Genomic DNA, 16,222 nt, shown 5'->3' on the forward strand with positions numbered 1-16,222 from the left:
GGTTGCACGGCTTTCGGTGCTCATGGGAGTTACCGCTGCCTAGTGCTGGCTGTGTTTCCTTGACGTGATGCTGGACTGTGTAGGGGAGGCAGGGTCAACTTCGCCTGAAGCTCCCTGGGGTATCACCAGAGCAGAACTGCGCTGCTCTCTCTCCGTGTCCCAGGAGAGGGTCAGCCCTAGCTGAAGGTCAGCTGTGTACTAGGGGAACTGAGACCCATGAGAAGATCTCCTCTGAAGGGTGTGATTCAGGATCCTAAGTCCCTTGCTTTTTTTGAAAAATGGTGTATTATTTGTATACCTACTCTATCACGATGGGAGATAGATGTACAAATGAAGTGACCAATCAAGGACACATAGCATGTCTGTGGCAGAGCGGGAATCAATTTTGATTTAGTTTTCTACTGACTGTCCCAGCAGGTCTTCCACACTTTCTAGCTCAGGTGTTTTTTCTGTTATATCAAATGGTTAAAAGAAAGGCTTGCAGTGATTTTTAAAATGCTAAAATGGAGGTATTATCTCCTTAAAGACGTAAGTTCATGCCAACATGCACTGTATGCTAAAGCTGGTTGTAATGTCTCCTGTTAAATAGTCATTTATGCTCTAAAGCATACTTGTATTTTAAGTAAGTAAGTATACTGCAATTGCTGGGAATTTTTGTTTGAAGCACAGTTTGATTTTGCAGTTCATTACAGACAGGTGGAAGAACCTTTGGCTGGATCAAAAGCTATCTGAAGTCAATTGGAATATTTTCCATGGCTCCAAAGACCTTAAATCATGTCCTAAGACAATATAGAGTAAAATAACATCAGTATAGCAAATATATCAAAAGGTTCTCTGTCCCTTTAACATCTTGATTCGATTTAGGGCGGAAGTAATGTTAAGCTGTATTAATTTTAATGCTCTGTGGAACAGCTTATGTTTTCTGGAAAAAAGCTGGCAACCATTCTGTGTACTACTGTCCCAGAAACCTATTTTATGGATTTGGTCCTCGGCATGCTCCTCCTGGCAAGCAACGCACGAGCTAAGCAAAAGCTTTTTCTTCGGGAAGCACAAACAGTGGAAACACTTTGGATTTCCAATCATTCTGTTTAAACAGGAGAACAAAGTGCTTTCTGTTGATGATAGTTTCCCAGTTTTTGCTAGATAAAACACAAAGACTTTGCAGGCACATCCAAGGCATGGATAGACCCATGGCATATCTGTTCAAGTGAAGTACGCTCGTAAAGGGCATGTACTCTTATGAAATCACATGCACTTCAATGAAATTAGGTCTAGGCATTATATTTTTAACTGTGACAGCCAAGTAGGTCAGTTTTTTAACTCATTAGCTATAACAGTCTTGTGGAAACAGTTATTGCTGCCTAGTTGTTTTTCCCCACTGGAGACAAGTGCATGAGAGCACAGTATCACAGTCCAAAGGAAATTTATTGTCAGCTTTTAGCCTCACGGATGTTACTGTGATGGAGGTTACATCTTAGTAATCATTTCATGCTTCCTAATCTTCATGAGAATGAATTAGGGCAATAAATAAATGACTAGCTTCAAGGATAAGCTGAGGTGGACCTTGAAAGACCTATTCATAGGACCTATCACGTTTAGAGTACTTTCCTGTTCCTTTCACTCACAGCATGCAAAATTGGACCTGCCAACATCCTTAAACACTAGCATGACTTCTGTAATGCTAGAAGAAGAGGCATGAACAGAAGACTCTAATGCTATCAAGAACAGAGGGAACCTTTGAGAATAGCTTGAGCAAACTTGTTAAGAAAACACTTTAGGGCAGGGATATAGCTTTGTGAGGTACCTTTCAGCCTCGTTGTTCCTGGAAATAATCAGTTCACACCAGAGGTGGTGTATGCCTGTTGCGAAGAGGCACTGGCATTCATTGCAGTAGATCTCTTCCTTGGAAAAGTTCCCAAGAACAGGAGTACCTGGTGCTATAAACGCTACTCTAGCCACTGCGTGGTTATGTAAAGAAAGAGATGGAAATTGCACTGCAATGTTTGATACTGAAAGACAGTGGGAAGTCAAAATCTAGAGAATTGGAGTGTAGTCTTAAAGCCCCCTGTGATCGGGAGAATCTCTTCACTGACTTCAGAGATCTCAAGACCAGGTTTTCATCACAGAAAAATGTTATAATTGACTGAAAAATACTGTCCTTGACAATAGACATGGTAAAGTTGTTAAATTACTGTAGAGCTCATGATTAAAATACTGTTAACAGAGAATTAAACTAATTCTTCAGTTTATTAAAGTGTTCATAAATTGTTAAGCTTTATTTTTCAATAATAGTGATACTACTGCTCTTAATTCCTCAAGCCAGTCCATGCAGTCCTACTCTGCACATTGTCCAAGCTGCTGCTGAAAGCATCTTAGAATAGCAGCCTCCACTGCCACAGGCAATGGCATTTTTTAAGGTAGCCAAATTCCCCTATCTGCACTCCGACCTTCCAGGCTTCTGCACAGCACTTCCACACTCAGGTCTTACCATTGCACACAGAAATAAAAATGTGCAGGACTGTGAGAAAAGAGGTGTGAGAAGTGAGATTTACTTGAAATAATGAGAGAGCGGTGCATATCTTCAAAACTGGATTATCATTTAATGAATGCTAAGTATTTATTGAAGAAGTATTGTAACAAATAACTGTTATTTTCCTTTTACCTGGCCTGCAGATTACTGGGGGCCTATGGTATAACTGCCATTAAGTAGTTTAAAAAATGCATTACAGTAAAGCAGCAGCTTTTTTACATGCTGCCACAGAAGCGTACCAGGAGAGAGCAACATCAGTTTGAGTCTCTTGAGCTACCTGGCTTCTTTTATTGCAACTAAGGCATTTATTAGAAAAATGATCCTGTAATACTGTCTAAATGATGTACAGAAGAGTGAGGAAATGCCTTCCGTAAGTTTGCTCACGGAACTTTGACTCTCCCACCTCTCCTCCTAAAGGAAGTGACCATGACAGTAGCCCAAAAGGCCCTGGAGTCCTCAAAGTACTGTTCCCAAGGCAATCACAGGATGCTCGGGAAGAGCAACTGTTCAGCCTCAGAGAAAGTCCAGCCTCCCTGGTAGCAGCATGGCAAAGTGCCCCTGCTTGCCTTTGCCCTGGCCTCATCCTGCCAGAGCTGGTTGCTCACTGTGGGGAGGTGGTGGCTGAGGAACGGGCCATCTACCTGCTGAAGTCCTGCAAGACTTGGGGCAGCAAGGAAGGGAGAGGATCCCCAACCCTCTGCTCTGCCCCTGCGGCTCCTGGAGGGGCCCCAGCTGGGTCCTGCACTCGCCTCGGATGGGCTCTGGGGCCAGCATCTATCTCCTCTTCAGCGGGGCTGTCCCCGGGGGCTGCAGAGGAGACACTCAGTGTCACTGTGCAGCGCGCAGCTAATTAGCCCACAAGAAGCAAATTAGCTTATCATATAGGAAAGAGCATAATAATCTCAAAAAGGCAAAGTTGCTGTTTCTGTTTCCCTAAGAGAATCAATGTCATTGAAAAGGATGTCATAAATTCTGTTTTAAAACACTGCAGGATATAAAACGTGGTGCCCTACAATCAAAGCTGCTCCTAAACAGAGAAAAAAAATAATGTAATCAATTTGTAAATAGCTCTAGACCATAGTACTGCTGCTTCCCACAATCTCATCATGAGTTTTATGATTGAGTGCTTTTAATAAAAACAGTCTGGATACTGAGATACCGGGGATAGGTGAGCATCTTAACTTTTGTTGGAAAATAATTTACTTTTATGGTTTTGGAGAAGAGCTCAAAGGGAAACCTATTAATGCTTATAGGACCAGAAAGCAAATAAAAGGAACCTGAGAACAGTAAAGTTTGAAATCCAACACATCTCAGAGCCAATTTGTGATTCTCAGCTATACTACTATTGTATGAAGAGCTTTAAATGGAGAAGTTGAATAGTATTCTTTACTATTATGCCACAGATAAAACTCCCTTTTTCTTCAGAGGAAATGCTATGGGCCACATTTAGTTTAAAGGAAACCAGTTTATGACACCTAGTGGACAAGATGAAAATTTCTTACCCTGCGCTATATTTTTCCTACTCATATTTTGATCCCTCCCCCCCCCTTTTTTGATGTTTTGCCTACCTATTGTGATAAATTTTATGTTAAAATTGCATTAATCTTGTGAATGTTGTGTGCCTGAGGGGAGTGCTTGGGACAGAAGACAGCTGCTTCCTTTCCTACTGCAAATTATTTGAAATCTGATTTACCCTGAACAAATCGTGTCAGGCTGTAAATCCATCGCAGAGCCCCCATGATATTAGCAGAGTAGCAGTGCCTGTCGCCAATCTGCGTATCTAGTAGATTTTGTTGCTCAGTGCTCTTTAAAGTAACACTGGGTTTGACTAACCCCCAAATCAAAGTGCATTAATGTCAAATCGCTCAAGCGTGTAATGGCTGGCTGAGTCTGTCCTGGCAAGCTCTGATACCACGGTAGCTCTCAGCAGCTGCTCCTGACACAACCAATTATCACTGGTATTAATAACCATGCCTGCACATTTGAATCAGCTTCCAGTCCTATAACTGAGCACCTTGTCAGTCAGGGAGCTCCGCTTATCCCTAACCAGCCCCGCTTTCCCTTCCTCCCCAAAACCACTGCTTGTTGTACCTATGCTGGATCCCTGGTCTCTGGAAAGCTGGGTCCTCTTAGAGGATGCCAAGGTGAGTACTCGAACTGGAAGTCTGAGTCTCGAGCTGTTAGCAGGCGTAATGATTAGAAATGAACGCCTAGGAAACCAGCTTTCTGCTTTTTCATTCCCTGCTGCGCATCACTTCACTATAGCAGGGATGCTCTAAGGAGCTGTGTCTCCAGGACTCCTGTCCCGTATCCTCAGTACTCCCTGTCTTTCATCAGCCGAGGGGACCTGTTAGCTCTGGACCCCATTTTCAGCTCTTAGATTGCAGTTGGAGGCGAGATGGACCTAATTTCTCTTTAGGATCCCCCATTAAGCTCCCATGAATGTGGTACATATGCTTCAGATAAAGGCGTGGATCAGTCATTGCCAAATGCCGCGGGAATAATCATTTCACTGTGCTGCTCCACTCTGCCTTTGCTTAGTAAGACTGCCTTCTCCTAGAGAGAGCAGTGGTAGTGTAGCACTCTGCCTTCACCAACAGTGTGGTCCCTTTGTACCTTAGGACTGAAGGAGGAGTTTCTAAAGGTGCCACGGTTGGTGTTCTCCTGGATCTGAACAAGCACAACCTGACCTTTTACATAAACGGGCAGCAGCAAGGGCCTCCAGCGTTTGAAAATGTCGAGGGTGTCTTCATGCCTGCATTGAGCCTCAATCGAAACGTCCAGGTAAGTCTCCTGCGGTTCAGTCCCACTTACCCTTCTCATCTAAAGGAGAATGTATGCTACTGGCCATTGCTGCTGGGGCTGATAACATCATCTGTAAGTAGTCAGTAGGGGCTCTTTCCTTCTCAGACTGATGCCTAGGCTACTAACACTTTTTGGAAAACTGCATTTGACCTGCCTTGCCTCACAGATGTGAGGAGTAATGCTGTAAAAACAAGTAAAAGTACCTGCACACACTAATTCCTACACTTACTTTGCTGCAATGCTCCACTTGGAAAGCAGTGGTGCTAAGGCTTCCTCTGCCAGTTTGACTAAAAAACATGAGTATCCTAATTCCTCTTAGATCTTATGTTTGGAGGTTATGAACATTGGCAAGAGACAGAAATGTGAGCAGCACAGTGATAAGGAGAGCAAAGACAACGCATTTCAGAGAATTAGTGCAACAGAGAAGACCCAGTCAGCACACCATTCCTGCTCTTTCTGAATTTTGGAGACGGCTCTCTCTTCTCAAGAGGATCTCCTCTTGGAGGAACCTTCTTTAAATATAATGCATTTTTACTTCAAGACCACTGCATATGCCTAGAAACAGGACGTAGTGTAAAGGAGAATATATAGAAACACCCAGGAGCCTGAGGACTGAAGGAGGTCAGCTTAGGTCAGGCAGGACCAACACAGCCAGGGTGGAACACTCATCATTTAAAACACCCAAACTTGAAACCAGAAACCTCGCATGGCCTTATTAGTACATGAACATTCAGCATTCGTTACTGGTAGCATCCAAATCTTTGAAGAAGGTTTCATAGCTTTATTCTATTTGTTGCACCAATGTGGAAGACACAGGCACTTCTCTGGGCACCTCACTGCTGTATACAACACAGATTTTTACACACAACCTAATTTCAGTTTTAGCTACCTACACCCTTTAAGTACCTGGCTTACACTTCTTACCACAACTGAGTTAAGGTAGAGCATGGCTGACAAGGGGGCAGGGGGAAACTCTGAGACTAAGCTTGTGTTTGCTGTTGAATGGTGCTCTTGTACGTCTGTGTGGGAACCCTGACCTTGTAGAGATGTCAGGTTATAGAAGGAGCACTAAAATGTCCTGTGCTCTGTCCTGCCAGGACAGCAAAGATAAAAATTTTCTTATATTTAGTACATGGGCTCCACTCTGTGATCCCTGTCCTGAAGTACTTGGGGTCCCGCACACAAAGACGCTATCCACCTTGCGTCTAGCAGGCAGCACTGCTGGAGACCTACAACTGGTGGCTGGATTTGGACACCTGGCTTCTAGACCCCAAGGTGTTCAGGAGGGAAGGGGGAAGGAGACTTGTCTATTTCAGGGGCTCAATATCGTCTCCATTAATATTCTTGATGACTTAAACCTGGACCTGAAGTCCCACAGCCCTTCCCCTGTCATTTACTTGCTCTTGGCCTTCACGAATGCTTTCTGCTGAGGATGTCCCAGTTTTGAATCTACGTCTTATTTCTTCTTTATGCAGGTGACCCTGCACACAGGACTGGAGGTGCCACAATGTGTAAAACAGCCCAAGTTGCCCAACAACTAATGAAGCTCCTGCCCGACCCTGTGCTGGATTCTGTAAGCTTTCTCAGTGTGATTTGGCACTTTTCAGTAAGTCAGTAAAAAAGCATTCTCTTCCCTGACTTAAAACATTGTACAGCATGTTGCTCACCGAATAATCCGCTGGTTACAGCTAGCCCACTCCTTTCTTAATTTAACAGCCATAGCAAGCATACCCACTGAACTGGCACTCGATTGCAGATGGGTACTTGAACACATCTACACTGCATTGCATACATATGTACACACATGTGCACGCACACACACGTACATTTATAAAGCAAAAGGTTAAATGAGTGTATTTTCTCTCTCATGGCTGGATTTGTGCTTAAAAGATATTAGGGATGCCGGAAAAAATGGTTAAGACTAAGACTGAGGGACAACGGCTGTTGGAGCAATTTACCAGTAGGTGAACTGGATTCCCTTGCCACCTGAAGTCCGTAAATCAAGAAAGCATATGTTTTGACAGCTGAAGGGGAGGCTGTGTGCTCAGGAATTCCTGGGTGTCCATTACATTCAGGGGCTCAAATGACCATTAATTGTTTCTTCTGGCTCTAGACTGCAGTAAGCTATGGGATAATGTTCCCATAGAATTCAGTGGCAGAAACGTATCTCGTTATCTTCAATGAGAATAAGACTGGTTTCCAAACACTGCCACGTGATAGTTGCGCTCATTTTAGCTAACACCATGATACATGCAGAATTCAGATACAAGAAGTAGAGAGAAAAATATCCTTGATGATACATTTTAGTGTTTGTTACTTAGGTGTGATTGTGGAGACTATCACATACAGAAGATCTGATTGTGGTTATCAGCACAATTCTTGAAAAACAGTGCGGGGGAGATCCCTTTGAATTTAATTGATAAGAGATTTATTTAAATACAGCACATGCAAAGTATCCCATGTAGAGAAATGCTGCTTTCCAGCCTTGATCCCGATAAGCCCTGGGCAGCTGTAGTTCCAATGTAGCTTTGAGATCAGGAGCCTTAATTTTCTGTTAGATTAGTGCGAGCTAATTAATGTCTTGATCCTAATGAAGCACTTGAGTGAGAGAGATTCATAGTGTTAATGTGAAATTCATCCCTACAAATTTTTCTGGATTGGGTCATAAATCTTTTATGACTTACCCATGTCTGGCGTCTCCCATGAAAACAAGCAGCTGTTTCAGGTGCTGCCCGTGACAACTGGAGTCTGACTGACAGGGAAACTTTCCCACAGCCATGGCACTGTCACCTGCGTGCTGTTGTCAGAAAACACATGGATTTGCCTGTGTGCTTCTTTTCCTCTGATCTCAGTTAACATATGCAAGTGTGCGTGTGTATGGCGGCAATGCGTAAGGACAAGATGCAGCAGACTGCGTGAGTCCGTGACATCTTGGACTCTCTCACTCTAATCCCGCATAAGCGTGGTGCTGTCAAACAAGAAAAGCATAAATTCTTAAATCCCATTGATGTACTATTTCCTTTTTTTTAAATCCTACTGCTTATACAAATTTTCTTCTCCGAGCATATGTATATGCACATGCATATTGTTATCAGACATGTAATTATTAAACCTGAAAACAAATTATTCTAACCAAAATCCAGCTTACTGGATTACTTGCATTGAACGACAGCCACAGGACAAACAGCCCAGGCCTGCCTTCGGGCAGCCTGCCAGCCCCCAAGCGTCCTGCTGCAGGGACACTTCTGGTCTCTGGCCGGAGCACATCACTCAGGCAGTGCTGAGCAATGGTGAGGCTTCCCTGCGGCAGAGCGGCCAGGATCCTCCCTGGGGTTGTCCCACCTGGCACCCGTTGTGGGGAGGGGGAGGCAGCCCAGAACGAAACAGTCCCGGGCTATTGCACAGACGAAAAGCAGTCTGCCGTCACGCTGCCTGTAACCAACCAAGCGTCCTGTAGCCCACCTCTCCTGCAGAACAGCAGCGCACCTTCAGCGATGTCAAGACCGAAATAGGAAATAAAACCAACGACGGGAAAAAATAACATAGAGCGGGAAAGCAACGGTACTTTTTTTGAAGTCTGAAATGGATTGTATTAGTAAACTTGTAGACATTGGAATAACTGTGCTACGGTCATCTTGGTTTCTTAAGGAATAGCAGAGACCAACTGTGTTACAATTTTCAGTTTTGTTTAATGCTATATGAACTCATGCAGGATTTTCTAATTAGCGGGTCTGCTTTAACCTACCTCAGCTAGAACGCTACCGGACCCCGAATTTCCTCCTGAGTGTGCTCTTCTACGAACCTAACAGTTGTAATCATAGCATTGGCTTTGAGTATTGCCAGTCAGAGCAGCGTATGGGAATACTGTACATAAGTTGCACATAGTTTTTTATATTGGGAAACATCCCGTGATAATTTTAATACAGAAGGCACTCCACTTTCACTTGTTGTATTAAAAACAAAAGGGCGTTGTTTGTTTTGGGACTGAACCTTTGTCTTTACTCCCAACTTCTGTGAAGGAAACGCAAATGAATTTATGTCTTTCTAATCTTCAACCATTGCCAGATGTTTAAAATTGATTCTGAATGGGTTTTAGAAGTGTTTGCAGTACTCTGTTTCGGTTTCCATAGTTGCTTTGGTGTCGGTTCCTGGTGTGTTATACCTTGGGGAGAACACAGTGAGTGATACAGGTTACTAATTTCTAATGGAAATACGGACAGTAGGTAGGGACATGCTTCAGAGCTATAGAGAAGCTCATTTGTTATCCTCTACACATTCTAAAATTCATAAAAGTAGGGTACAGACTAGCTACCATTACAGTCTCCTTTTAACCTTGCAGAAATGCAAATACAATAAAAGGAATACAGTTAGAAGTAGGTAACCTGCATTAGTAAGACTAATTTAGCCTAGATCAAAAACTAAACAAAGTGGTTCTATGTGTTGGTTGTGTACACATTCAAGGACTTGGGTTTGGCACGGCCCATAGCAATAAACCAATACCACAATAGAGCATAGTCTCATGGCTTCAGCTGGATACATTTTGGTAGTTTGATTAACAGAAATAATGCTTAAGTAGTTAGAATTACACTAGGAAACTAATTACCCCATCCGTGAATATTTATGCAGAGCATCCAGATGGCAGTGGCCATCTGAACATAGGCAGAGCAGAATTTTCCCTTTGCAGAACAGCATCAGGTGGGGAGAAGTGAGGCGCTTCCATTTCTCTGCTCAGGCTGGAGGTAGTTCGCTTCTCTGCAGGTAACTTCCCCGAGGTCTGTCTCGTTATAAACCCAGCAGTTCACATGTTCTTCATCTACAGGATCTCTTACGCCAGTTTTTGTTTTCTCCAAATCGCTTCTTTAGGAGGGAGTCAGCCTTTAGTACTACGGTCCTCGCAGAAACTGTGTTGCTGACTGTCTAGGGAGAACCCAGGGGGCTGAAGAGTAGCATAGATACCCAAGGGGACCACTTTGGATGCTCTTGCTTCCTTTTGATTCCTTGGGGTATTTGTGCAGCTCTCTGGGACTCCAAGCTCCTCCGGCACCTGGACCCGCACAGAGCTGCCTTTCGTGGGACTTTTCTGCTCCTAGAGGCCAGGCTGCTCCTTACAAGCAGGAGAGCAGAGCCTTTTGCACTGGGATGAATCCCAGCTGCTATGGTACAGAGCCCACACAAGGTAGCTGTAAATTGACTTAAAGTTAAAAAAAAAAACAAACAAGCCACAAACAAACAAGCCCTCCTCTAATAAACGTAACAAAGCTTGATGTCCGCATACGCCAATTGGAACCTCTGCACAGCTGCTAAATAAATACAGCAGGCAAACTTTCTGTCCTGCAGAGCAACAAGGGACTCTTAGTTTTCATCTACCCCTGTGAACCCCAACCTTAGCCTTTGTGAACCTTCTTCCTGGCTCTTTCCTCTGCAAATTTCCCTGTTAAGTTTAGCGGGAACAAACAGGAGCATGCCATCAGGAGCGTTGTTGGCCATCCCAAGGCGTGCAATGCTACACAATTTCCACTCCCTTCTTTCCCCTCATCAACTCAAAAAGAGCTCACAAGAAGATCTCTTATTAATACTTAATGTCAATATGAGCACAGGCCTAGTTGACAATCCCTTACTACTTCTGCTGTGGGAAGGTATGCGCTATAAAATAAATGTCAGTGAGGACAGTAGCATACTGTGATGTATCATGAATTTGGAAAGCAATTTGGCTTCTAAAAACATAGAAGAGAGAGGCAAACAGCATTGTCACCTCCTATACTTGCCTATTCAGTTAAGATACATAGAGGAAAATATATTGGACTGAATGAAATAAATAAAATTTTAAAAGCATGAGCTTACATATATCAGAGTTTAAGAGGAAAAGTGTTAAATGTAATTTATTATATGCATAATGTTCCATCGTGTTGTAAATAATGCCATGATAGTGTATTGCCGTAGTTTGTTCTTGGCTGGTGATAGAGTTCTGTCATAGTGCTGTGTAAGCTTTTTTTTTTTCCCCCCAAAGTGTAGTTAGTAAAGATGGCAGAAAGCACCAAATACTCTGGTTTCCAAGTTGTTCTAGAGCAAGAAGAAATGTGAGATGCAGCTTTTTTTTTTTTCTTTCTTACATAATAATATTTCTTAAACAAGGTAAGAGAGAGATAAGATCAAGACTAAGCTGCCACTACCACCCTATGAAAAACACCCGTGTTAGCAACTGCCGACAAGAGGTGGTGTGGTTTTGGCCCACAATTCAGATCACCTGTTCCCGTGAGAAGGGATGCAAAGTAGCAACAACCTGGTAGCAGCAGCTTTCTGGTGCCATCTAGTACATCCTTCGCTCACAAAAAGAAAGATGAGGAGAGTTGTTAGACCTAATCTCAGGCCTTACCAGCTTTGCAGCATTCTGCTTTAATAGCAAAGTCAAGAATTCAAATTTGAACCAGGCAAGATAATATGAAAACCCCAAGCATCTTGGCTAGATCAGCTTTGGAAAGGAGATTACAGTTTCAAGTCCTTCAACAGGTTATGGTAACAAATGAACCACATTGCAAGTGTAAAGGGCACTTGTCACTGAAAACTACCAAACAAAGATGGAGAGTCTGGTTTTTTTAATTATTATTATTTTTTTTTTTTTAAAAAGTGAGCTGCTTCTAGTTTTTACTGACAACATTTCTGGTGATTCCTGTGCCCAGCACTGCTGAACGCTGCACACAGACAACTGGCTGGGGCGGCAGCCTGAAGCACAAATCTATCATAAGTGAGACACACTTGGTCTTCTTATGTGCAGAAGCCCATACGCAAGCCACAGAGACTACACGCGCGGGGCTCCTGCACCTTTGCACAATACAGGAGACAGACGTGCCCTTTACTGACAGAGGCACTCAGCAGCATTTTCCCCTTCTGTTAAGCGACCTTTTTGTTACATTTGTTATTGCAAACAGATCCAAGCAGAATTAATTACAACATTATTTTTTACGCTAATTGGAGGATTTCCAACGTTTTCTTGTGAAGCAGCAGATAGAAATATTCCTGGATCCCGATTGCATTCCTTCATCCTCCACCTCCCTTAAATGTTGTCAATAAAAACACTAACCTTTCTAGGTAGCATGGTGAGAAGACATTATGTGATGAATATTAAAAATAAATGCATGAGGTAAACCTGCTGTTATTTCTGATTGTTATATGAAGCATGAATAACACTAATTTAAATGTTGGCAACCAAAAAAGTGCAAAGGAATAAGAGAATGGTATTCACTTCTGGTTAAATGAAAGACGAGAAGTTGTTTCTCTGTTTTCTTCTTAACCACGACATTTTTTTCTTTATCGTCATTTCCCACAGCTTATATGAATTTGGAGCTGGTGAAATATACAACTCTGCTGTATGTGTCTGTCACCAGATCAAGAGGAAAATACAAACTTTTTATAATTTTGTACCTGTAGCAAATGTTTGTATTTTTTGAATTAGAAACAAACTGCTTTTTGTCTTTTGGTCCGACTAAAACTTTGTGTATTATTATTATTACTACCCTTTTGGAAAACCTGACATATGAGTTTATGCTGTTTTACAGTTTCTAAATAAATTCTTACAACATTGCCAACAAATTCAGCATCAGTACCCCATTTATTATTACAAATTATTATAAAAAAATACGATGTCATAATGTAGATGCGGCACTTGCGCAGGATGCACGCCTAACTCTAACTGTTGATACCTGCTTTGTTACCACAGTGAAGAATAATCCAGTAGCTGGGGAAAGCCAAGAGTCCTCCCTCAGAGCAACCACCTGTGCCTCAGCTTCAGACATACCCTGCATTCAGTGGCATGAAACACCTCTCCTCCTCGGCACCACTCCGTTCGCTCTGGCTCACGTGGGTTATAGACTACCTGGGGATGTGTTGTTTAGCTCCAAACCCATCTTAGACACTTTGGGTGATTTCCCAGTCTCCAGAAATTTCTGACATTGGAGTAAGCAGAGCCTGGAAGTAACTGTGACAGCAGTAGGGTCCGATTGGAAAGGCCTTTCTGCCAGACTGAGCAGAAAAGACAAAACTTTGTGGGGTGGTTTAAAATAACGTAGCATCTTGGAGCTGCACACCTCTATCAAGCAGATGCCTCGTGAGGGACCGAGCAATGCTCCAGAGGCAGCACACTCGGCCCCTGCAAAAAGGCACTCATCGAAGCTATGCGACCCTCATAAATGTCTGTTAATAAAGCAGAATAAAGCATGCCGACACACTAACAACAGTGCCAGGGTGAGGAACAGAAACCCGGCCAAAACAATCAGAAGTACAGACAGGAGTGTGGAGGCACCATCCTTCATGGCCTTGTTTTTTTTTTTCCTGCAAGAGACAACAACTTGGCATCAGCTCCTTCATGGCAAAGGGTTTGACTGGGAGGAAGGATAATCACAATGGTTTTAGCATATGGGGAAATGGGAATAAAGCTAACTGTCACAGGGAAAGGCGTGCAAAAGAGAGCAGATAAGGAGAAATCCTCGCATTCTTCCTTTATCTCTCATTCCTCTATTCAACTGCAGGTAGAGGGCAAAATAAGATGGTCCCTGCTCTCCCTTGCCCATCGTCAATCGCTTAGTCAACACTGGCTTCTGTGCATCAGTACATGCTCCAAAAGCAACACAGCTTGCTGCCTGAACATACACTTAAATACTCTGTTAACTACTTCGTTAATAAATAACACATGCCAGTCCAGAGAAACACTAAGTGCATAACAGGTTCTCAACAGTTTTGTTTGCCAAATGTCGGTTGTTACCATTTTTGTTAATGCACCTAGTAACAAAATAGGACTGAAGGTACCATGTTTACCTGAGAACAGCATCCTACAAGGATGTAGCATGGCCAGCTCAAATCACCTTGGGGATTTGATATAAAGAAGGAACCTATCACCATATAACAGAAACCTTTCATAATGCATACACACCAACGTTAAACGAGTGAGAAAATGCAAAATTTTTAATAAGATTCCCCACCCCCAAGCTTTCATGTTCCACTGTCAGCTTGGCATTTCAGTTTACAACTTTTTATTTTATGAACTGAATTTTTTTCAACTTTTCTTTAACAGAACTTACAAGCTTGAGACCAGGACTGCAAAAATTAGACACTCCATTCTGACCAAGCTTCACTCCTAAACAGCTCTTGGCAGCTGTGGAGGTGGAAAGCGAACCCTTTACATTACCAAAGCTGATTGAGGACATGAACTCCCGCAACACATTATACCCAAAGCCAGCTGAACAAAACTTTTATCTGGAAGTGAGCTGTAAAAAACTGAGCTCAAGGATTAACCAGCAATTAAAAAAATACAGGTTATCCCACAACATCCAAAGCCTATCTGTTGCCTCAACAAGTCTTGATGCTCTGTACTGTTATGCTTAGCGATTACATCTTCACACGCCATCGTGATTTGACATTTCTCTAACTCTGTAACCAGATAGGATTGTCAATTCCAGTTTGAATCTGCAACCCATAGTGAATAAGAGGAAATCAAATGACACAATTACGAAATGTGTTAACAGCACTCAGCACCCCAACTCTGCACCCCCTCCTCTTCCCACATGGCTCCAGAAACGCTCCCTTCCACTTTTTACCTGGCTCTCATCCCCTCCAGGCCCTCTGCTCCTCTTAGTCCTCTCTGTGCTGGCAGGGCACTTCTCCAGGACCTGAAAGTAAGGTGGAAGGTGCGGGGGAAGGAGTGTGCCAGAAAGCATCCCTTTCTGTGGTGTGGCTCTCCCTGCCGCAGAATACCTTCCTACCCTGTGAAGGGGGCAGCCTCTGATGCTGCTGTTTGGGGAGAGGACCACGCTGCTGTTCTCGCTGCAAGCTGACGCAGACCTCGTGGCTCACTTAGGGTTAGACATCACCTCACTCAGGCTCCCAGGTGGCAGCCAGGAAGCGTGCCTTCCTTCCCCAGCCCGCAGGGGTATGCTGAATTTCACCAATATGCCTAGAAGTTTCTCCAGTAAGGGCTGTTTTCCTTCTCATATACACCTGCTTCACTGCCAGAGCTGTTCAAACAAGCTCCAGATAATCTTACATATAAACAACAGAGCATGAACATTTTCCTCTGTCATTTAACAGTTAACTGTATTTTTGCCTCCCCCTAAAATATTTTTTTTAGTTTCTTTAGCTTGAGGTAGAATGGAGAGGACATTTTGGAAGGTTACTGAACACTGCCATTTCTAATGGGAACACAACTTTAAAAACAAAAAAAAATATTTAGCTACAGAGGACAAAACTGTTCTTTCAAAACACCAAATTGCTGAAATCCAAATAGCACTAAAACTTCAGTTTTGACAAAGATTTCATAGAAAAGCCTTATGAGACACCAGAACACTGATCAAAACAAACACAAGTTAACCATGAATAACCAGTAGCTGTTGAGTGTCTATGCCTCATTTGGCTCAGTCTTACACGTTTTTTGTTTTTAAAAACAAAGCCAAGCCACCAAACCACCATTTGAAACAGTGCTTATTTGGAGATCTCTGCAGAGATATACAAGTTGAGTCTGTAACTCTTACCTGGTACAAAATTTCAGAAAATCTCATTTTCATCCCAAAGCAGATAATTTTGAAACCTTAAGAGGTTTCAAAAGCTGGACAGGAAAACTGTTTGTTGTGCAGTTCCACTATCCACTAACAATTCACATAGATACAGAAACAGATGTATGCCTGATAAGTGTTTCAGAATACCTACTTCAAGTTCAGAGCAAATAAGGTATTGCTTTTTCCATATTCCTTCCAGATGAAAGCAAAGAGCTATATATTTTAATCCATCAATGGATTAAATGAATATTTTACTTACAGCCAGTAAGTTAATTCTGGCAAGTGAAATGCTTTCTTTAGCACATACTGATGAAGAAAAATAGCCTGTGTAACCTTCTTAATAAAA

The 16,222-nt window shown here is 42.8% G+C and overlaps 1 protein-coding gene across 2 annotated transcripts in view; it reads left to right on the forward strand.

Moving 5' to 3' along the window:
• Positions 1–6,876, forward strand: part of TRIM67 (tripartite motif containing 67) — a gene marked incomplete at both ends in the record, with an annotated part of 33,554 nt that extends 26,678 nt beyond the window's left edge. For both annotated transcript variants that reach the window (XM_082307832.1, XM_082307831.1), the window contains 2 exons: positions 5,152–5,314; positions 6,811–6,876. In XM_082307832.1, coding sequence (XP_082163958.1) covers positions 5,152–5,314; positions 6,811–6,876 — 229 coding nt within the window. The remainder of the gene's footprint in view (positions 1–5,151; positions 5,315–6,810) is intronic.
• Positions 6,877–16,222: the final 9,346 nt, after the last annotated feature.

The sequence above is a fragment of the Platalea leucorodia genome, assembly GCF_965183815.1.
Source record: "Platalea leucorodia genome assembly, chromosome: 3".
Taxonomy (NCBI): Eukaryota; Metazoa; Chordata; class Aves; order Pelecaniformes; family Threskiornithidae; genus Platalea; species Platalea leucorodia.